Consider the following 23,936-nt stretch of genomic DNA (forward strand, 5'->3'; position numbering starts at 1 on the left):
ATTAGCATAGGTTAATACCACTAGTGAGCAGTGGAACCAGAATTTAGAATTTCATTGACTCCAGTTGAGCTATTCCAAATCCTGAAAGATGAGGCTGTGAAAGTGCTGCTCTCAATATGCCAGCAAATTTGGAAAACTCAGCAGTGGCCACAGGACTGGAAAAGGTCAGTTTTCATTCCAATCCCAAAGAAAGGCAATGCCAAAGAAGGCTCAAACTACCGCACAATTGTACTCATCTCACACGCTAGTAAAGTAATGCTCAAAATTCTCCAAGTCAGGCTTCAGCACTATGTGAACCGTGAACTTCCTGATGTTCAAGCTGGTTTTAGAAAAGGCAGAGGAACTAGAGATCAAATTGCCAACATCTGCTGGATCATGGAAAAAGCAAGAGAGTTCCAGAAAAACATCTATTTCTGTTTTATTGACTATGCCAAAGCCTTTGACTGTGTGGATCACAATAAACTGTGGAAAATTCTGAAAGAGATAGGAATACCAGACCACCTGATCTGCCTCTTGAGAAATTTGTATGCGGATCAGGAAGCAACAGTTAGAACTGGACATGGAACAACAGACTGGTTCCAAATAGGAAAAGGAGTTCGTCAAGGCTGTATACTGTCACCCTGTTTATTTAACTTCTATGCAGAGTACATCATGAGAAACACTGGACTGGAAGAAACACAAGCTGGAATGAAGATTGCCCGGAGAAATATTAATAACCTCAGATATGCAGATGACACCACCCTTATGGCAGAAAGTGAAGAGGAACTAAAAAGCCTCTTGATGAAAGTGAAAGTGGAGAGTGAAAAAGTTGGCTTAAAGCTCAACATTCAGAAAACTAAGATCATGGCATCTGGTCCCATCACTTCATGGGAAATAGATGGGAAACAGTGGAAACAGTGTCAGACTTTATTTTTCTGGGCTCCAAAATCACTGCAGATGGTGACTGCAGCCATGAAATTAAAAGACGCTTACTCCTTGGAAGGAAAGTTATGACCAACCTAGATAGCATATTCAAAAGCAGAGACATTACTTTGCCAACAAAGGTTCATCTAGTCAAGGCTATGGTTTTTCCTGTGGTCATGTATGGATGTGAGAGTTGGACTGTGAAGAAGGCTGGGCGCTGAAGAATTGATGCTTTTGAATTGTGGTGTTGGAGAAGACTCTTGAGAGTCCCTTGGACTGCGAGGAGATCCAACCAGTCCATTCTGAAGGAGATCAGTCCTGGGATTTCTTTGGAAGAAATGATGCTAAAGCTGAAACTCCAATACTTTGGCCACCTCATGCGAAGTGTTGACTCATTGGAAAAGACTCTGATGCTGGGAGGGATTGGGGGCAAGAGGAGAAGGGGACGACAGAGGATGAGATGGCTGGATGGCATCATTGACTCGATGGACGTGAGTCTGAGTGAACTCCGGGAGTTGGTGATGGACAGGGTGGCCTGGCATGCTGCGATTCATGGGGTCGCAAAGAGTCGGACATGACTGAGCGACTGATCTGATCTGATCTGACTCCAAAGATCAACATCTTTATGTCCTCATTGTGCTTTGATAGGAAAGTCATTTAGCATGTTTCTATGTGGTTAGAGATTTGTAACTAGTTCAAATTAAAGTACCTCCACAGATGTCATCAGAATACAAGCAATCTGTTATTAAGGGAAAATATTCAAGTAAGTAAGCTAGGAAATAGATTGAAAAAGGGCAATATTTCAGTAGTACAAACTAGGGACAGTCACTAATATCCTCAAGAGAGCATAAAACTTTTCTTTAAAATTGCCCAAGAGAGCAGGTATATTTTCCAATTTATAAATATCCTTGTCAGTTTACCATGGAGGATGGTAATTAATAATCAAATCTTAAAATGAAATATTTATACCTTAAAACTATTGAACCTGCTTTTCTCTGACTCTTGTTAACTCAGTAACTATGAGTTTTGTTTGTCCTCTAGGGTTCTCTCCAGGCCAACAACACAACTTGACAGAATATTAGATGTGTGTATGAGGTATAGAGCCATTATCAAGGAATAGTAAGACAAGAGGAAGCTATGGTTAAGTAAATGCAATGCATGGTCCTAAATTAAGTTATGGATCAAGGTGGGGATATCATAAAGGACATTAGTGGGACAATTAGAGAAAATTGTATGTGGATTGTATATTAGATACTAGTACTTTGTCAATGTTAAATTTCCTGAATTAGATAATTACACTGTAGCTAAGATTTCATTATTTCTAGAAAAAGATACTGAAGTATTTTGGGGTAAAGGGACATGATGCTTAAGAGTTATTCTTAAAAGTTTGTCTCAAGACAAAAAAAGAGAAGAATCTATATAGAGAAAGAGAATGAAAAAGTCAATGAGGAAAAATATTAAATGTTAGTGAATAAAAGATATATGAGAGTTCTTTGTGTTGCTATAACAGTTCCTCCAAAAGTTTAAATTATTTTAAAATGACAAAGTTAAAAATTATTTGTCATCCTAATCAGATTTGCATTTTTATATTTGCTGTATTTCTCAAGGTCTGATGCATCTTTAAGTGACTTGACAAAAATAAAAAAATCTAAAATCATGAAACTCTGGTGAAATCACTTCAGAATCATGCCTGGTCAGCCTCCCATAAACATTTCTATAAAACTCAGAGATGTCTATTAAAACACAACTAAACTAAACAAAATGAAAGAAAACTAAGCTAAATATGAAACTAGTTAGCATATTACACTGAAGTAATTGTTCAAAAAACATTGCAATACCCTTGGCATAGATATTATACTAGGCAATAAAGTTGAATTTCTAGGGATTTAAAAATTATCCTAAGTGTTTATATATGTTAATAGATGTAAATGCATAATCCTAAATTAAGTTATAGATCATTAAATTATGGATCCTAAATTAAGTTAATGGATGTGACTATTTTTTCTTGGAATAAAACTACCACCTAGAATCTAAAGAATGATTTAGAGATATAGTCTAGAAAAACCTCAAACTCCCCTGGAAATTTTGTGGCCTTGCCTTCAGAGAGAGATGCATCTCTCTACCCACCCTCTCTCACAGAATGTCAAAGGGATAACTGAGCTATTTCTCCCTCATTTGTGTCTTAATATCTTCCAGACTCCTACAGTCTCATCAGGGTACAAGAGTGAGCTTCCATGCCTTTCTGGTAGTCACTGAATTTTGGTATCCAGGTAATTTAGCTGTCCTCTCCAATTCTCCTTCCTCTATATTTTCTCACTATAAAAAAGGGAAGACTCAAATATACCTCCAGAGAGCACTGAAAAACCCCAAGGTGAATCAACAATGAAGTTGTAATTGGGAACCTAACGCTTCATGTGAAAATATAATCTGGCTGTTTGATATACCCCATAAAAGTCACCAAAAGATAAGTTTACTTGATGACTCATGCACACTTCTAAAATCCGAGTGAAATATTCACTGAGCCCAGGGAAAGGTGTCTTTGGGTCCATTACTCCTCCCTGAATTATGTGAAGAAATAACTAAAATTTCTTACTTTGAGTTAACTCTATTTTTAGTTGGCCACAAGAATTTAAGAAAAATATTTTCTATTTCTCATTGACTATTTAAAAATAAACCCAGAAACATGCATCCTAAAAAATTAAAGAAAAAAAAGGAAAAGACACTAGATATTTGAGAATCCATTGTTGACCCCTGATACTGCCTTTTCCTAAACAGTTACATCTCACTCCTATGAGTTACTTTGGTGTTCCTAGAGGTGAAAATACTTCTGCCATGTGGATATTGAAGACCATGAGGTCACATTTGTGACTGCAGAACTGAATTCTTTATGACAAAATTCCTACTGTACACCCTGTTGCTGCTGCTGCTGCTGCTAAGTCTCTTCAGTCGTGTCCAACTCTGTGCGACCCCATAGACGGCAGCCCACCAGGCTCCCTCGTCCCTGGGATTCTCCAGGCAAGAACACTGGAGTGGGTTGCCATTTCCTTCTCCAATGCATGAAAGTGAAAAGTGAAAGTTAAGTCACTCAGTCATGTCCGACTCCTAGCGACCCCATGGACTGCAGCCCACCAGGCCCCTCCGTCCACGGGATTTTCCAGGCAAGAGTACTGGAGTGTGTTGCCATTGCCTAGTCATGGGTTAATAAGATATCCTTTAACTTTTCAATGTTTTAAGAATTATAAGCTTTAGAAATCAGAGGAGAAGGAACACAAATAATGTCTACAAGGTCAGAATGAGCCAATATTAAACAGATTTTTTTTGTTTAATCCTGTAATGTCTTATTTATACAAGGAAGATTTAATTTTCAAATATTTACACTTGCTTCTGGCTTTTGTCTTGTTCTATGTTCATCCCTCTTTGTTCAATATTTAAAAATGTTCTGGTGGAACACCATTACAATATTAACTTGTCTATCTATTAATTTATTTGTGTATGACATTAAACATCTTTTCATGATGTAGATCCCGTCTGGTTTTTGGAAAACACAACCTTCCTCTGTATTTGGCTTTTTTCCCTTCTCAGTGTCCTCACATCTTTCGATTCTCCATAGACTTTAATTCCTCCTGTTTTCAAAATGGTCATTATGTCCCAAATTATGTAAAACAGTCCAGACTGCAAATCTTACTGGCCCATACAAATTAGAGAAACTCTTGCAATTAGAAATGAAATTATTTCAGATCTAAGAAGCTAGTAAATTTCATTCATTCACACATTGTTGCACTTGACCATGGCAGCTATTACAATGTCCTAGTAACAGTGTTACTGAGGAATCTGTTAATGTAAAATTACAAGCTTAACCATGTATATAAAATTTGAATCTGGAAAAAAAGTGTTATCCTTAAGATTACTAGGCTTAAATTTTAAGCTGCTGAACTAAGAGTTTTATAATATGTATGAAAGGAAAGTGAAAGTCACTCAGACATGTCCAACTCTTTGTGACACTATGGACTATATAGTCCATGGAATTCTCTAGGCCAGAATACTGGAGGGAGTAGCTTTTACCTTCTCTGGGGAATCTTCCCAACCCAGGGATAGCACATCTCCTGTATTGCAGGTGGATTCTTTACCAGCTGAGCCACAAGGGAAGCCCAAGAATACTGGAGTGGGTAGCCTATCCCTGCTCCAGAAGATCTTCCCAACCCAGGAATATACAAAAAACATTATACTTGGGCTTAAGTCACTTCCCATGTGGGAGCATAAAAAGAGGCTCTTTGAAGGCAAAAATACATAAGTATGGTCCAGGTAGTTTTACAGGTGATATTTTCCCTGTTGCTTCCCTTTGACCCCTAGATCTCTGATCAGAACACCTTGTTGCATAGAACAGTACCTTCCAACACGGGGTTCTTAATGTTCATTGGTATTAAATGAGTGAAGGGAAAGCAAAGCCTTTGGTTAAATAAATTTGGGGAAAAAACCTATTAAACAAAACTAAACAAGTTTTATGACTTCTCTCAGAACTTAGACTATGCCAATGTGCAATCAGCAACTCCAAGAGGGGAAAATATTATATAGAATTTTTTGATGGAATATGTCCAGAGGTACTATTTTGTAGGACTTCTTTCCTCTTTGTAGGACTTTCCTATTTTGTAGGACTTCTTTCCTCATTGCAAATTTGCTCATCATTAAGGTCCATATTCAGTCAAATTTCCTTCATGGTGTTCCCAAGTTCATCGGTATTGGTAACAGCTACCCTTTGGCACCTTCCTATCATCTTATGGTCTTTAATTCTCACTTACATTACATGCCCCATCTTTTTTTTTTTTTTTCAGACAGTATCTTTGTTCTCTACATATTAAAGCATTTTGGATAATGGACCATCCACTATTAACCTATTTTCTACAACACCTAACATAGTGCCCAGAACTCTATAGGAACTCAGTAAATGCTTGCCACCTAACTCAAATGTTTGCTATTAATTTCAAAAATTCTTCCAGAAAATAAAATTTGTTTCTTTACTTATTTGAGAATGAGTAGATTAAACTTAATTTTTAAATACATCTTTATGCTCAATTTAACACTGCTTTTGAGTAACAGGGACAGTAAATCACTATAGCCAAAAACTCTACTTAAAAAATTCACAACGAACAAGAATCATGCAAGGTTGTTTTTATTAAGCTGTATGTTTAGGTTACATCTAAGTATTTCAGGCATTACTTCACTTGACAAGCAGACATGACATTTTAGGAAACATTTCAACAAATTTCAAGGACTGAACCACTATGAAGAACAGAACATACATAGTCTGAAGTTAACAGGTATGGTAAGTACTTCAAGGGGTCATCAAGAGAAAGATCCTAAATGACAACTTGTTCTCTTCTATAAAGTGATTATCCTAGGCAAGTAGCTACAAAGAGAAGCACATAACTATTACAGAGCTAGAGAGATTGCATCCACGTCCATTATTTTTATTTCAGGGAGGGCTTGGGTGTCATAGCAGAAGGCTGATGATTCTTTCAGAATAATATACATGTCAAGTTTTCTATGTGTAGTATTAATGCTAATATGATTAGCTTATGTTTAAAGAATCAAGGAAAGAACAATTTTGCATTTAAAACCACTAAGATATATTAGCCACTGCAGGAGATGCTTAGCTATTGAGGAGTCATCTCTGTACTCTCATAGTTTATGAGTTCTTCTGAGAAATTTTGATTGTGACCGTCTTGACTTCTGTGTATTCATGGAAACCATATTCTCCCCTGGAGAGTAGAGAAAAAATGCACAGAATTTAGCAGAGCTGTACAAATACATCATGGTCAATGATTTTGTATAAGTTTGTTCCTGCTTATCTGGCTAGGGACAATGGAAAATATTTTCTGTGGTCTGTGTACAGAAGCATTTCAAAAGGTAGCTAGCCTACCATAAGATATCTGGTCTTATACAAATCCCTTTTGGGAAAACTTTTTACCTTTTTTTTTTTGCACACTTTAAATGATCATGTACACTCAGCTGACTTTTAAGGAAATTGTTCATTTTTGACAATTTTTTCTACTTGACTATAAAAATGCTCACCACACACAAACACAAGTCCAAGAGGAATTTTATCATTTCTAGTTTAGGTTCTAATATATAAGATGGATATATTACTAGAGGAAATGTAGTTATATTCAAAATGTAATCACTTGGGTAGTAGGGAAAAATTGTAGATTCGAGTTCAGTTTAGTGTATTCACCATTTCCAATTGGTCTAGATATGAGGAAGTGGCTAAAAATGACCAGGCTTCTATCTTCATTCTAACTTAGCCTAGTAGTAGTAGTAGTGTTGCTCAGTCGTGTCTGACTCTTTGTGAACCCATGGACTGTGGCCCTCCAGGCTCCTCTGTCCATGGGATTCTCCAGGCAAGAATACTGGAGTGGATTGCCATTCCTTTCTCCAGAGGATCTTCCCCACCCAGGGATCGAACCTGGGTCTCTTGCATTGCAGGCAAGAGACCCTGCTTAGCTTAGCTTATAAAACAGAATAGAATATTTTCTAGTTATAGTAGTATCTTTTGATTCTTGGCAAAGGCAAAAACACCCCAGAATAAAGCAAAACAAAAAGCTTGACCTTATTGTTACAGGTTTGTATTTGAGTGTAGGGTTGATTGTTTTGTTTTGATTTGAGAGGGGGAGAGGGTTCATTGGGCTAAAATGTGGGACTTTTTGTGGATTTTTTGATTCATGAAACCCCTGTCATTTGCTATATAACTCTTAAATCTAACCCAAATGATCAGTAATTAAACTTGAGTCAATCAATCAAAACTCTGATATCTTCCTATCAGTTTTATTGAGACCTCCTACCAGTTTTAGAAACTGTGATTTGCCCTTTCTTAAAGAGATAACTAAAAACAATTAGGTTAACATATTCTCTATATTGTTTTGATAAAAGGATTAAATTACATGAACATAAGAGTACTCTTAAAATCATAACACTCATGCACATGTAGACTTACAGAGGAAAAAGATCTTGATCCTTTTCTACCCCTCCCCTTTGGTGATGTAGACAGGTATGTAGAAGACACCTTTTTCTCCTGGGTAACCTAATCCTCTTACACTGATTATTTTCTTGGACCATTAAGCTTCTGAAAATACCTTCTAAAAGCTTCAGTGAGCATGTTCTTCAAAGTAATTAAAGGGTTTAGCCCCAGTTGTCTGAAACCCATTAAAGGATAATATTTTAGTAAGTATTTTTATCTCACAAAGTTAGATATATTAACCCATGATTTTTGCCAATAGACTTTCCATTGTATTTTGGGTTACATGGACACTCGAAACTCTCAGGAGAGTACAAAGTGTGATAATTGTCTTACTTAAGCTGAAATAAACCTTGCTTCTTAGTATTCTGATGTATAGGCATTCTTGTCTTGGTATAACACAAAATACCTGTTTACATTTCTCTTTATATCACTAGTCTATGAGTTATTGGTTCTGTGCTTCTAAAATTGTCAATGTACCAGTCACCTGGCACTTGATTCAAATGCTGATTTTATTTCAGCAGGTCTGGAGAGAGGCCTGAGACTGCATTTCCAACACACTTTTAGATGATACCTGTGCCTCTATTCCAGGGTGCACTCTGGAGTAATAAGATGCAGTAACATATTATGCCTGTTTTTTACCCTGTGTCCAGAAGTTAGCTTGGCACTAATTAATTAAGTAGGCACAGAGGAAATGTTTGCTGAACTGGTTTGGCAAATATAGTCAAGCAAAATCTATTCATGTTAGCCCACCAGTTTATGATACTTTATTTCTCCCCATTTCTGAAAGGGACAGGAAGAAAGAAACATCTTGTGAGGTGTTGAGGGCCAATTAAGTTTGAAATGGCATGCTAGTAAAATCTCAAGTGACCAATGTTAATCTAAGTAAAAATGAGTCCAATTACACACAGAAAGGGATTTCTGCCATTTAACTCATTCCAGGGCTAACGTCATGATGGGAGTGCCAACTCTGCTTTGGACACCCAGCATCAGTACCTCAGTGGGGTCTGTATACTATTATTTTTAGCTCTTTAAGGACTCTGTTGATCAATGATCAACCAGATGATCAATTCTACCTTTCCATCTTTGAGGATAAACTGTACCTGAACTCTTGGGAGTCATTTGAGATTATTGCTTCAGCAATGCTCTTTAAACATCTTGCAGTGGATGACTTGTTTATTAAATTTGCCAACTTTGGTTTCAGATAGACATTAACACTAGAATCCTCAGCTGGGATTTTTGAAATAAAAATTACAGTATAATGTTTTCCTTTATATTTTCAATAAGGAAGTTATCTATACCCATAGTCCACATTTTTGGGGAATAATTTATGGTCGATTCTCCTTTTCATCCTTCTCTTATTTGATTTCCTTATGTCTTGAACATAAAGTTTGACTAAATTGTACCTAAAAATCTAACAAAATTTATATGTCTAGTCTGCTTTAATTATTTCATCCCTTCTGATTATTTTATTTTCAACATTCCTAGGAAATTGTATTGGATATCTGGGCCAGCAATCAACTAATATTCAAAATAATCTAAGTTTCATTATAGTTCTTTGTACAAAGTACTTAGTGCTCCCAAGGGACTCCCCAGTAATGGATATTATACAGAAAAAGAACTTGGGGAGGATGAACTATTTGTTGAGTCCCCACTTTGTGACAGTTACAGTACTAAGGAATGAATAGGAAATATGTTCTCTAACTCTCAAAACCATCTTAAAAGGAATATTAACATTTCCCTTTTAAGTAGAAGGAAACAGAGGCTCAGAAGTTAGATAACTTGAACTGGGTTGCAAGGCTACCAAGTGGTAGAGTCAGGATTCAAATGCAGGCTGGTTTCCAATTATGCTTTCTCAGCTATGTTGTGCACTTTTGAATTGATCTTTTGCTACTCTACATCTCCAACAATATTCTAAAGCTATCCATGGCTTTTTACTGCTCCACTAATAATTGTAAGCTGATTTTCTTGAATTCAGTCCTTCTTAATCTGTATCCTATTTAACTCTGAAATCACACTTTCCCCATAATTCCCTACCAGCCAGGCAAATTCACTAACCCCTCAATATGCCACCTGGAATGTTCCTTCACAAATGTCCTTTTCTCTACTTCCTAACATCTGACACTTGTTTCCTGCCCTAGATCAAGTCCTATCTATCTTTTCTGTCACATCTTCTCTTATTCTATCAACTGTCTTTATCAACTGAATTTCCACAGGAGGGTTAGAACCACAGAATCTTAGGCATGGAAAAGAGTTCATAGACCTTTTACTTTCTTCCCTGACTCCTATCCCCACCACAAATGCTGACTTTAACAGATGGGAATAGTGAGACTTAGAGAGATGCTGAAAATGTTATAGTCTAGAGGTGCACAGATTTTCTATGCTCTAATATTGAACTCTGCATTTTAATTGCTTCTCTACCTCCATGACCTATGTATTTACAGTCTGTTACTATTTATTTCATAGTATGTGTTTTTTTTTTCACTATATATATATATATATACACACACACACTGTATTTTTCACTGTATATATATATTTTGTTTGTTTGTTTGTTTGTTACAGGTTCCTCATGTCACTACAATTATATGGAAGATGGGACATGGTATTGTGTTTGTAGGGCTCCAAGGACCTCATATATAGACTAACTACTTAATAAAAGTATATTGAGAAAGAGGATGGATCATTTTAACATGGCCCCCTTTCACTGGCTCCCCAAAGACAGTTGTTTCATTGTGATATTGTTTTATTTAAATGACAAGTACCTAGCTATTTAATACTCTCAGACAGAGGCTAATTTTTACTTGCCATTTACAAAATGAGCAGTTTCACTGTTTGATTTCATAAGGTTTGAATATGATGTGACTTTTCTTTATGATTTTTTAAATTTATTGATAAATGCAAGAAAATTTTAAGAAATAAAATGATTAAAATTGCTTGAGCAAAATTGATCAAACATAACCACTACTTGCTATGCATAAATATGTATGTGTATATTTTAAAAAGTATGTCCCAGTTTGAAAAGAAACTGAAGGCTCATGAAATCATTTATATAATATATATATCCTCAATGTAGTCATGATTGTAAAATATGTTTTCCTTGAATAAATCTTCCTTTCAGTTTAAATTTTAGAACCAAAAACAACTCATTCAGGTTATTTAAATTTTTAGTCACATCTCTAAAAATATTAACAATGAGAATCATTCCTCCTACACTGAAAAGTATTTTGAGATAAAGACACCTAATTTGTTCATTTAAGAGATATATTCAAATAGCTAAAGCATTCTTATATTTGCACACTTTTTACAATCACCAGTTGGTAGTTCCCACCTCCTTTCTGGAAATGTTTCCCAAATTACATTCATGTATCCAGCAAACAAAAAGTAGGCGATATTTCAAGAACCAATGTAAAGTGCTTAGTATGATCCCTTACAAAAAGTTTAATAAATAATATTTCCCTCTGCCATCACATTTTTGCACTTTTGAGAGTAAATCCAGCATTTAAAAACTATTTGACAATATAAATCTCCAGGAAAGCACAGAAGCAGGTTTTAATTTGAATAGTAACTTCCCTGGTGGCTCAGATGGTAAAGAATCTGCCCTCAATGTAGGAGACGTGAGGTTCAATCCCTGTTTTGGGAAGAGCCCCTGCAGAAGGAAATAGCAACCCACTCTAGCATTCTTGCCTGAAGAATTCCATGGACAGAGGAACCTGGCAGGCTATAGTCTATGGGGTTACAAAGAATGGGACACAATTGAGTGACTAACTCACTTTCAAGGATTATCATAATTCCTTCAGAGTGATAACCATTTTTATCAAGATAAATATTTATCTTAATGAAAGTTATTCTTACAGTTCTCGACCATTTCCAGACATCTTGAATCCACCAAAGGGGCACTGGGCAGATACCACACTATAGCAGTTCACCCTGAAAAGGAAAGAAGTACATTATAGGTCACACTTAACCTATTTAGAACTCCTAAATTTGGAACTTTTGAAATTCAGAGAGTTCTTTAACAACTCTATTAATTTTAATGTTACATAGTCACTTAAAAAAAATAACACTATAAATTAGAATGCAGGAGTGTAAGTATATGTATATATACTGACTACAAATAAAAGCAATGATCCCATGCTATGTGTGGATAGCCATGTTGGCAGTGCACCACGTCCCTGAGAAGTTATAGCTTGAATTATAAAAGATAGAATACCAACATACCGTAAGTGGATGGATACCATTTGTGAGAGATTTAGAGTTTGTTGGATGAGTGTTCTTTACTGCCTATATTCAATAAGCTTTGTGGTACTCTTGTGGGTTGTCTCCTTAGGCTAGAATCAATTTTCTTTTGTAATTGTAATATATCTCATATTACTTAGTTCACTTTTTTCATTAATTAATTGAAAAAATTGCCTAAACAGAGGCTGTGGCAGGAGTTGAATTTCATTATATAATTTGTTTTATCCTTTGCCATATTTTTAAAAAGTTTCAAAATGTCTATATGAACAAATATAAAAACATGAATAATTAGAATTTAAAAAATTAAAAACTACATCCAGATTCAGCCACAATCACTGATATAATTGGTGGATTTGATGCATACCCACCTCCATCGACATCAGTGTAGATATTTTTAAAGCTCCCCAGACAATTCTAATGCACAGCCAGTCTTGAGAATCACTGCTGTAGAGTCTGAAATAGTCTGAACCTCAGTGGTCATTTATTGTGTGATCTTGATCAATTACATAAACCCACTAAACTACTGTTTTTTTGTCAATAAATTTACAATACCAATTAACAGTTGCAGTAAGGTAAAATGAGATAATAAATGTGAGGACTACAGTATGGGGCTTATGCAGAATACACAGTAATGAAATACTGACTGTCTCATTGCTTCAGAAAAAAAGATTCTAGAGCTATTGAAAAGGACAAGGATTTTTGGCTGCCTCCCAAACTTTTCAACATCTCAAGGATAAATACTTTTCATGGATTTGGGTGTGACATTATCAGCAAGAAAAATAATCTTGGGCTGTTACTGGGACTGAGTCGACAAAGTACAATTTGATGGAACAAAAATAACTAACAAAGCAGTCCAGAGACTAGGGCTAGGCAGGGGATTCAGTGTGAGTCAGAGAAAGCTCAAAGTAGCCTGCTAATGTGGTTAACATGGAAAAGGTGACATTACATAGGTATGACTTACCACACGGTTCCAGACTGCAAAGCAGAGGAGACTGTGATGGCTTTATCAATATCATTGGTAAAAATTCCTGCAGATAACCCATAGAAAGTATTGTTTGCTCTCTTGATTACATCATCTAAAGACTTAAACTTCATGATTTGTTGCACAGGTCCAAATATCTATACAAAAAGAAATGAATGAAATAAGTCAAAGTAATAGATTACAACTAAGTATTTGTATATAATGCTTATAAATATGTCTAAATAATATGTAAATAAAATATTTATATTCATTATATTCAGTTTAATTCAGTTCAGTCTCTCAGTCATGTCTGACTCTTTGCGACCCCATGATCCGCAGCACACCAGGCCTCCCTGTCCATCACCAACTCCTGGAGTTTACCCAAACTCATGTCCATTGAGTCAGTGATGCCCTCCAACCATCTCATCCTCTGTTGCCCGCTTCTCCTCCTGCCCTCAATCTTTCCCAGCATCAGGGTCGTTTCAAATGAGTCAGCTCTCTGCATCAGATGGCCAAAGTTTTGAAGTTTCAGCTTCAACATCAGTTCTTCCAAAGAACACCCAGGACTAATCTCCTTTAGGATGGACTAGTTGGATCTCCTTGCAGTCTAAGGGACTCTCAAGAGTCTTCTCCAACACCACAGATCAAAAGCATCAATTCTTCAGTGCTCAGCTTTCTTTATAGTCCAACTCTCACATCCATACATGACCACTGGAAAAACCATAGCCTTGATTAGATGGGCCTTTGTTGGCAAAGTAATGTCTCTGCTTTTTAATATGCTGTCTAGGTTGGTCATAACTTTCCTGCCAAGGAGTAAGCGTCTTTTAATTTCATGGCTGCAATCACCATCTGCAGTGATTTTGGAGCCCAGAAAAATAAAGTCAGCCACTGTTTCCACTGTTTCTCATCTATTTCCCATGAAGTGATGGGACCAGATGCCATGATCTTAGTTTTCGTTAGGCCAACTTTTTCACTCTCCTCTTTCACTTTCATCAAGAGGGTCTTTAGTTCCTCTTCACTTTCTGCCATAAGAGTGGTGTCATCTGCATATCTGAGGTTATTGATATTTTTCCTGGCAATCTTGATTCCAGCTTGTGCTTCTTCCAGCCCAGCGTTTCTCATGATGTACTCTGCATATAAGTTAAATAAGCAGGCTGACAATATACAGCCTTGACGTACTCCTTTTCCTATTTGGAACCAGACTGTTGTTCCATGTCCAGTTCTAATTGTTGCTTCCTGACCTGTATACAGGTTTCTCAAGAGGCAGGTCAGGTGGTCTGGTATTCCCATCTCTTTCAGAACTTTCCACGGTTTATTGTGATCTGCATAGTCAAAGGCTTTGGCATAGTCAATAAAGCAGAAATAGATGTTTTTCTGGAACTCTCTTGCTTTTTCCATGATCCAGCGGATGTTGGCAATTTGGTCTCTGGTTCCTCTGCCTTTTCTAAAACCAGCTTGAACATCTGGAAGTTCACAGTTCATGTATTGCTGAAGCTTGGCTTGGAGAATTTTGAGCATTACTTTACTAGTGTGTGCTGCTGCTGCTGCTAAGTCACTTCAGTCATGTCCGACTCTGTGCAACCCCAGAGATGGCAGCCCACCAGGCTCCCCCGTCGCTGGGATTCTCCAGGCAAGAACACTGGAGTGGGTTGCCATTTCCTTCTCCAAAGCATGAAAGTGAAAAGTGAAAGCGAAGTCATTCAGTTGTGTCTGACTCTTCATGACCCCATGGACTGCAGCCTACCACTAGCGTGTGAGATGAGTGCAATTGTGCAGTAGTTTGAGCATTCTTTGGTATTGCCTTTCTTTGGGATTGGAATGAAAACTGACCTTTTCCAGTCGTGTGGCCACTGCTGAGTTTTCCAAATTTGCTGGTATATTGAGTGCAGCACTTTCACAGCATCATCATCTTTCAGGATTTGAAATAGCTCAACTGGAATTCCATCACCTCCACTAGCTTTGTTCGTAGTGATGCTTCCTAAGGCCCACTTGACTTCACATTCCAGGATGTCTGGCTCTAGGTGAGTGTGAGTGATCACACCTCCATGATTATCTGGGTCGTGAAGATCTTTTTTGTACAGTTCTTCTGTGTATTCTTGCCACCTCTTCTTAATATCTTCTGCTTCTGTTAGGTCCATATCATTTCTGTCCTTTATTGAGCCCATCTTTGCATGAAATTGGTATTACTAATTTTCTTGAAGAGAATTTATATTCAATATTTCATGTAAATATACTTATGTTTTATATTGACTATAAGGCACTTAGCACATAGTAAACAATCACTAGATGCTATTTTGTTATCAATAAAAATAATAAAAAGTACAGCCAAAATCCCTCAAACCACAGACCATTATAAGCTACAGCAAATATTCCTAAAAAATGTTAGCAATTTGTGTTCACCAATACCTACAAAGAATTATATACCATCACCAAATGAGGTTCATTCTAGAGATGCAAGGCTGATTCAGCATTCAAAACTCAATCAGTATATATCATATTTATAGATTGAGGGAAAAAATACCACATAATCATCTCAGTCGATGCAGGAAAATCATTTGATAAAATCCAATCTCCTTTCCCCCTCAACAAATTAAAAATAAAAAGGCATTTCTGAACCTTATCAAAGGCATTTATGAAAATCTTACAGGTAATATCATATTCAATGGTAAAGACTGAAGGCTTTCCTCCTAAGATAGAGAGCAAAAAGACACCCATGTTTACTGATTTTATTAACACAGTGCTGGAATTATAGCAAGTGAAAAAGGCAAGAAAAAGAAATAAAAAGGCATACAGATTAGAAATGAATAAAATTGTTCCCATTTGTAGATGACATAATCGTCTACATATAAATTACCAAGGAATCTCCAAAAACCTTCTAAAATATCCAAGTTCAGTGATGTTACAGGATACAATAAAATATACAAAAATCAAGTACACTTGTATTAATACATACTAGCAATGAACATGTGCATATTGAAATCAGAAATAACCATTTACTCAAAAAAACTTAGGTATAAGTTCAATAAAACATTTATGGGACTTGTACACTGAAAAGTACAAAGTGCTAATGAAAGAAATAAAAGAAGATATACATAAATGGAGAGACCTACTATGATCAATAATGGGAAGTTTTAACACAATAAAGATGTTAATTCTCCCCAAACAGACTGATATGTTTAACACAACTCCTCTCAAAATTCCAGCAAGATTTTAAAATACTTATGAACAGGTTATTCTAAAATTTATATGGAAGAGCAAAAGAATTAGCTTAGCTAAAACAATTTTGAAAAAGAAGAAGAAAGAGAATGCAATCTTTCCGATTTCAAGACTAATTATACAGCTACTAAAATCAAGAGAATATATTTAATATTTTGTAATAATCTATAGTGAAAAGGATCTGAAAAAGAATCACTGAACCACTTTTCTGTGTACCTGAAACTAACACAACATTATAAATCAACTATACTTCAGTAAAAATAATTACATTTTAAAAAGGAGTACAGGTAGAGAAATAGACACATAGGTCAATTGAAGGGTAGAGAACACAGAAATTGATACACACAAATACACATAACTGAAATGCTGACAGTTGCAAACATAATGAAGTGAAAGAAAAACTGCCTTTTCAACAAATGATGCTGGAGCGATTGAACATATAGACAAAAACAAACAACCTTTACTTAAATCTCACACCTTGTATAAAAATTTAACCTAAAATGGATCACAGATTTATGTGTAAAACATAAACTATAAAGCTTTTAGAAACAATAAAAAAAAATTACACAGAAAATGTTTTTTTGGATCTAGGAGTAAATAAAGTGTAGCTCATAGGAGTTGACACCAAAAATACTATTCATAAAAAGAAAAATAAATAAATTGGATTTCCTTAAAATTAAAAACTTTGGTCTGAGAAGGACCCTGATAAGAAAATGAAAAGACAAGCTACAGCCTGGGAGAAAATATTTACAAACCACTGAGCTAAAAAACAGTTAAGTGTCTAGACTGTGTAAGGAACTCTCAAAACTCAACAGTAAAAAGCAAACACTCCAATTAGTACATGGGCAAAATAAATCAGACATTTTATCAAGGAAGATATCAGATGGCAAATAATCCCAGGTAAAGATGTTCAATATTACCAGAAACTGCTTCTGCTGCTGCTGCTGCTGCTAAGTCCCTTTAGTCGTGTCCAGCTCTGTGGGACTCCATAGATGGCAGGCAGCCCACCAGGCTCCCCTGGGATTCTCCAGGCAACAATACTGGAGTGGGTTGCCATTTCCTTCTCCAATGCATGCATGCTGCTGAGTTGCTTCAGTTGTGTCTGACTCTGTGCGACCCTATGGACAGCAGCCCTACAGGCTCCTCTGTCCACAGGATTCTCCAGGCAAGAATACTGGAGTGGGTTGCCATTTCCTTCTCCCTACCAGCCACTAAGGAAATGCAAATTTAAACCTCAATGAGCTATCACACCTATCAGAATGATTAAAATAAAAAATAGTCACAGCATCAAAATAGTTAGCAAGGATGCAGAGAAATTGGGATCATTCATATACTGCTAATGGGAATATGAAATTGTTCAGCCATTCTGGAAGATTACCAGTTTCTTAAAAAGTTGTATCTACCATATGACCCAGGAATTATATTTCTGGGCATTTACTCCAGAGAAGTGAAAACTTACGTTTACACAAAAGCCTGTATACTGATATTTATAACAGCATTATTTAAAGTAGTCTCAAACTGGAAACAGCCCAAACTTCTTCAATGAGTGAATGGTTAAACAACTATGGTGCACTCATTATGAAATAGTCACCTATAAATAGGAGCAAATTATTCTTACATTCAACAACCTAGATAAATCTACAGAGAATTATGATGGGTGAAAAAAAAGTCAATCCAAAAAGGTTGCATGACATATGAATTCACTTATGTAACATTCTTGAAATGACAAAATTATAGAAATAAAGACGACATTAGTGGTGAAGAGAAAGCTGAGGATTGAGGATGGGGTGGCCTAGGAGGATGTAGATCTGACTACGAAAGGGAAACATGAGAAATTCATGTGATGATGAAATGTTCTATGTCTTGACTGTATCAATGTTAACATACTTTTTGTTATATTATAGTTTTATAAGATGTTACCTATTGAAGGAAACCGACAGGGGCGGTCCTAAGATGGTGGAGGAATAGGACGGGGAGACCACTTTCTCCCCCACAAATTCATCAAAAGAACATTTAAATGCTGAAGGAAACCAAGTAAAGAGTACACGGGATCTTTCTGTATTAGTATTTCTCACAATGACAACTGGATCTATAATTATCTCAAAATAAGGAGTTTAATTTTTAAAACCTGCATATCATTTTATTCTTTCCCAATTATTTTCAAATACATTATTTGCAAAGGAGAAAAAAGCTTCAGTGAATGTGGAACTGTATTTTCCATTTAAGTTTGTGAAGGAAGCATTTAGCAATTGTTAAGCATCCTTATCTGTGGTCATCTGGAAATTCTTGGCCTGACCAATGAATTCCTGACTATTTTTAGTCTTAATAAAAAATTATCATTTATCAGTATTAGAAATGAAGAGTAACATTTATGGAGAAAGGTGTTCAAAGAACTGAGTATGTTAAAGGAACACTTCGTATATATCCATGCAGACAAAATATGGCAAAAAAGAGAACAGAACAGAATGAAACCATTTACCTCCTCTTTGGCAATGCGCATATCATCAGTAACATCAGAGAAAACTGTGGGTTGGATAAAGTAGCCTTTATTCCCCCAAGGGCCTCCGCCACATTCCAGCTTGGCCCCCTCCTTCTTCCCACTTTCAATGAGGTCAAGTATTTTTTCATATTGTTCTTTATCAATCTATTGGGAAAATATCACATGAAAAGTTAGAAAAAAGTGGCAACTTGTAAAGATAATACTTTGCCCAGCCTGTAAATAAGGGTTTCAAAATGCTCAGATATTGTTATTAAGTTAAATATTCCAACCAAAACAGCTGACAGAGGCTCAGATTCATTGTTGGGCATGTTTAATTCTCATGACTTTTCTGGAAAGAAACCTTGAAGATAAATGTTTGTATTTAGCGTTGGTTTTACAGTTATACAAGAGAAGTATATTGGCGCTGCAAGCATGTGTATACCTTTTCACGTGTGTGTGTGCCCAGACACTAAGTTGCGTCCTACTCTTTGTGACCCCACGGAACATATCCCAACAGGCTCCTCTGTCCATGGGATTTTCCCAGGCAAGAATACTGGAGTGGGTTGCCATTTCCTCCTCCAGGGGATCTTCCTGACCCAGGGATTGAACATGCATCTCTTGTGTCTCCTGCACTGGCAGGCAGATTCTTTGCCTTGAGCCACCTGGGAAGCCCATAATTTTTCATACAACTGTCATTTACTTACATGGAAAGAAATGCCTGTTAATCATCAACCAGTCTTACCTGGAAACTGTAATCCTAACTGAAATTAAAAGACAGAAGAAAAAAAAAGAAAACTTTGATACTGGGTTTCATTAGACATGGTAGCTATAAAGCAGATGCTTTGCGACTTCAGGAAGACTTTCTGATCTTTAGACCTTAGGATGAGATTCTTCTCCTGACCGCCCTCTGTGGCCAGGTCCATGCTGACCACAGCCTAGTTATCTCACCCACTTCAGGTCCCTCCAAGGCAGTCAATAGGTCTGGTTCTAATTTCTGACCTGTCCTGATTGTTGCCAACCTGCTTTGTTAAACAGACCACATCTAAATATATTTTAAGGACTACAAAACTTAAACACTTTGTTTTACGATATTTTTATAAGGAAAAGAATGACTCCAGAATTCTAACTGGGAACATCAGGAGCACATACCTCTACTCCATGCACTGGGATTGGGCCTACCTATTACCTCAATTCCTACTTGGTGTGGGGGCAAGGAGGGGACTCCAAATCACTGGTGAAGACTGCCTTGTCTCAGATGTGGCTGGAGTTAAGTTTTAAAGGGAAAACACTGGGGATCCAGGAGTTAAGGTGAAAGCCTCTCACCAATTTACCTTGTCTCTACTCATTATTTAAAAAGTTGTTCTTCATCTTTCTCTTTGACCCTACAATCTTCCGTGTCTTCTAAATCCCAGCAAAAGACTTCATGAAGTTCTCAATGCACATAATCCAGCTCCTATATCAATTAGATTAAGCGCTATGTGTGTGTATATATATATAAATATATATAAAACAAATTCTTCCTTGGTACAGTCCTTTTCCAATTTAATTTCAAAGACCAGAATGTGTATTTCCTTAAGGATTTGGAAATAATCAGTATTTTCACTTGAAAAAGAAGTTATAATATCCATATATATACATAATTTTACAAGTTACAACACATATTAAAGCTTATAAATGAGTGTCCCCACAAGCTCCTTCTTATAACAATAGAGAGTATTTTAAAAGGTAAAGACGTCTCATGGACTTTTTAGTCTTTTCCTTCTCAAAGTCCCAACATATCTACTTTTTCTGCTTATTCAATGCAACCTGTGACCAAAATCTTTTCACTTATAAAGATTAAATTATTATGTTAAGCAGTTAGATCACTAAGTTAGATCACTCACTTAAGAATCCTATGGATGGAAATTTACCTCAAGTCTATTTTAACTTCCTTCTCTTAGGAATAATGAAGTGTCCTAGCTCAATTTTTGAGCCTCTGGTTGAATCTTGCAGATCCCCCGATGGGGAGAAGTATTGCCCAACAACACTGAATATTAAGTTATCTTCTCTTCCCTCATTCTCTCTTCTTCTTTCCTTTTCTCTTTGCATATATATGTTTCTATCTACCTATTTATCTATCCATCGATATCTATCATCTATCTATCTATTTATCTATGTCTATTTGATATATTTGTCTCAAATGGGAAATGTGCTTTACTTTTCCATAGACATATATTTAGAGAAAGAAATAATCACAGGTAAAACCTTAGAGTCTCATCCTTTCTTAGAATAGGAGACCAAGTCAAAATTGAATTTACTATATGTCTTGGCATCCATATGAAAAGTTACCAAATATGATCAAAATTAGCAACTACTTTTATGTACTCACTAAACACAAAGATAAATATAAAGCATAACAGGCTTAGACTTAACAAAATGTATACATCCTTTTTACCAGTTACTTTAGGGCTTTTAGGTTTCAATATTTGGTATTGCCTAAGTCCTAAAATTTTCCTAGTTGAATATCTTGGCATGAGGAGGAAAATACAAGACAGCCTCTTAGCTTTCTACACTGTAAACTCTATGAGATCATGTAAAAATTCTGCTCTGGATCAAGACCTCAAAGAGCAGGAGTAAATTTAGCACCTAAGGTCCAGGAGCTTGAAAACAGACAAAGAACAAAGAACTGTGTAAGGGAGAGGGAAAGCTGGGCTTAGGACAAGAGAGACACTGACAGTGGTTCTAAGCCGACAGAAGAAAATGGGGACCCTCAGGAATAACTGGGCTTTAACAACTAAAATGGGAAGTTCGGTACAAAGTCAGAACTCAGGACATTTTAGGACACTCATGCTATTTTTAGAAGGTCAGAGTGACTAAAGAATTTGGAAATAATTTAGTCATGCCGGCTGCCTATATCTGTGGGATGGAAGCTGAAAAAAAGGATTGATGCTGAAGACGAAATAAACGATAGGATGGTATAAGAACTTCCAAGTGGATAGGAACTGTATATAGGACATCAGAGATGTACAGACTGAGAAAACGAAATCTTTAGTATTTGTTACTTTTCCTCACGTCTTTAATTTCCAACATCTCTTTAACTGTTTCTGGATGTGAAAACTGGGCAACACAAAATCAAGATACTTTCTTTACCATTGGGAGTTCAATTCATTATTTTTTTAATCACTAAACTGATCAATATCATCACCAAGGAATATATGTGGATGGGAAATAATCATATTCAATTAAAACCAGACCTAAAGAAGATACTTTACTCTTAAGCCCTGTGAACGCTATTCCATCAATTTTACACTCACCTGAGGGCCTTGACTGACTCCTGGGGTCAGAGGATTTCCAAGAACATACTTTTTCGCCCGCTCAACACTCCTTCGAACAAACTCATCGTAAATTGATTCTTCTACAAAGAGACGGGATGCAGCTATACAACACTGGCCCTGGTGATAGAATACTCCTTGGTGTGCAAATTCAACAGCATTGTCCACTGCAGAGAAGACATTCATGTTAAAGAAAAGGCATTTTCTAAAATTAATATATTTTTTATATATCTTTCTTAGAGGCGATATGGTGGTATAAAAAAGTCATGAGTCATGTAGTCAAACGTAGATTCAATATATTCTACCTCTTACCAGTCAGGTGACAATTGAGCCTTTCTGATCCTTTATTTGCTACTCAAATGACAGTAAAATAGTAAATTCTGAAATATAATGGTTATCAATACAATTTTGATATGAATAATTCCAAAATTTGGAAAGTAATCTATGATTAAATCTTACTTCAAGTCACTTTTATAAGTCACATTTATAGTTAAATGACTGAATATTTCTTTCAGGTCTAAGGTTTTAACTAATGACAAAGAAAATATAAAATATCCACTATGTTAAGAATGTAAAAACATTCTTATATACTCTGATCAATAGAAAAAGTGGTATTTCTAAGAAAAATCATAACCCCCTCAAAACCCCAAACAACTAATATTCAGAATTGCTCAACCACCTTACAACCCTATTCTATGAAAATTTTTCCAAATTTATCTAAAGTGTGCCATGTTATTTCACATATGCCTATAAATTCTTATCTGTTTATTTGAAATGGTTACAAGGGTCTTAAAAAGAGGAAATAGTTTGTTTCATTAGTAGATCCTAAACAACCAGAAGAAAGTTTTCTTTGCATTTTAATTTTATGAATGCAGGAGATTTAACATTATAGCAACTGGCTATTGTTATCTTTATTTGGGGCTTCCCTGGTTGTTCAGATGGTAAAGAGTCTGTCTGCAATGCAGGAGACCTGGGTTTGATACCTGAGTTGGGAAGATCCTCTGGAGGAGGGCATGGCAACCCATTCCAGTATTCTTGCCTGGAGAACTCTGATAGAGGAGTCTGGCGGGCTACAGTCCATGAGGTTACAAAGAGTTGGACATGACTGAGCGACTAAGCATAGCATCTTTATTTTGTGAACTAATCACGTATGCTTAAGTTGTAGCAAAAGCATTTTACAGAAAGGTTTGGTAAAATGAGAAATCATGTCATGTCTGTAGAATGTATAATAAGGTAGTGGGCTCTAAATGGTTGACTGCCTCAAACCAATAATGCAGCTCTTAAAGATACAGAGGAATGTTTGTTTTCTGCTAACTCCCCAATTAGGAAATAATTGTGGCATTTTACTTGATAATATAATCAGGATGAACTTAGGATATAATGGAGTCCCATCATAATTAAATATTTAATATATGTAAATTCAATTACACCTGCTAGAAAAAAAAATGAAAGAAATTATTTAAGTAGTTGGTGTCCTTTCCTCTGGCCATTTCATTCAGTGAACGTGTGATCCCGACAGAAGGGAGATGACAAATGCACAACTTGCTGTTTCTCCAGCTGGTCTTAGTGCAACATGTCTGAGGGTATCTTACCACACTTAAGGTGATGCTAATATTTAAGGTATGAAATTAAGAATGTATTTTATGGCTTCTAAATGCATAACAGTTTCTTGAGAGTTCAACTGAGAAAACACCAACTGAGCTATGAGGAAGCCGGAGAAAACAGCAAACTATTCCAAATTAGGAAGAAATTGTGTCTGCGTTGGACTTATCTAGGCTTTGTAACTTTAGGACAGTTTAACAGATTTTTAAGAGTGTA

At 36.2% G+C, this 23,936-nt stretch overlaps 1 protein-coding gene across 1 annotated transcript in view; it reads right to left on the minus strand.

The window, feature by feature from the left end:
• Nucleotides 1–6,052: 6,052 nt before the first annotated feature.
• ALDH1A1 (aldehyde dehydrogenase 1 family member A1) overlaps nt 6,053–23,936 on the minus strand; it is a 53,513-nt gene continuing 35,629 nt past the window's right edge. Inside the window, exons 9-13 of the mRNA XM_027549472.1 lie at nt 22,101–22,285; nt 18,808–18,972; nt 13,113–13,270; nt 11,768–11,842; nt 6,053–6,659 (exon numbers count right to left, since the gene is read on the minus strand). Of these exons, the coding sequence (XP_027405273.1) occupies nt 6,587–6,659; nt 11,768–11,842; nt 13,113–13,270; nt 18,808–18,972; nt 22,101–22,285 (656 nt within the window). The 3' untranslated portion in view covers nt 6,053–6,586. The remainder of the gene's footprint in view (nt 6,660–11,767; nt 11,843–13,112; nt 13,271–18,807; nt 18,973–22,100; nt 22,286–23,936) is intronic.

This window comes from Bos indicus x Bos taurus, chromosome 8 (assembly GCF_003369695.1).
Source record: "Bos indicus x Bos taurus breed Angus x Brahman F1 hybrid chromosome 8, Bos_hybrid_MaternalHap_v2.0, whole genome shotgun sequence".
Lineage (NCBI taxonomy): Eukaryota > Metazoa > Chordata > Mammalia > Artiodactyla > Bovidae > Bos > Bos indicus x Bos taurus.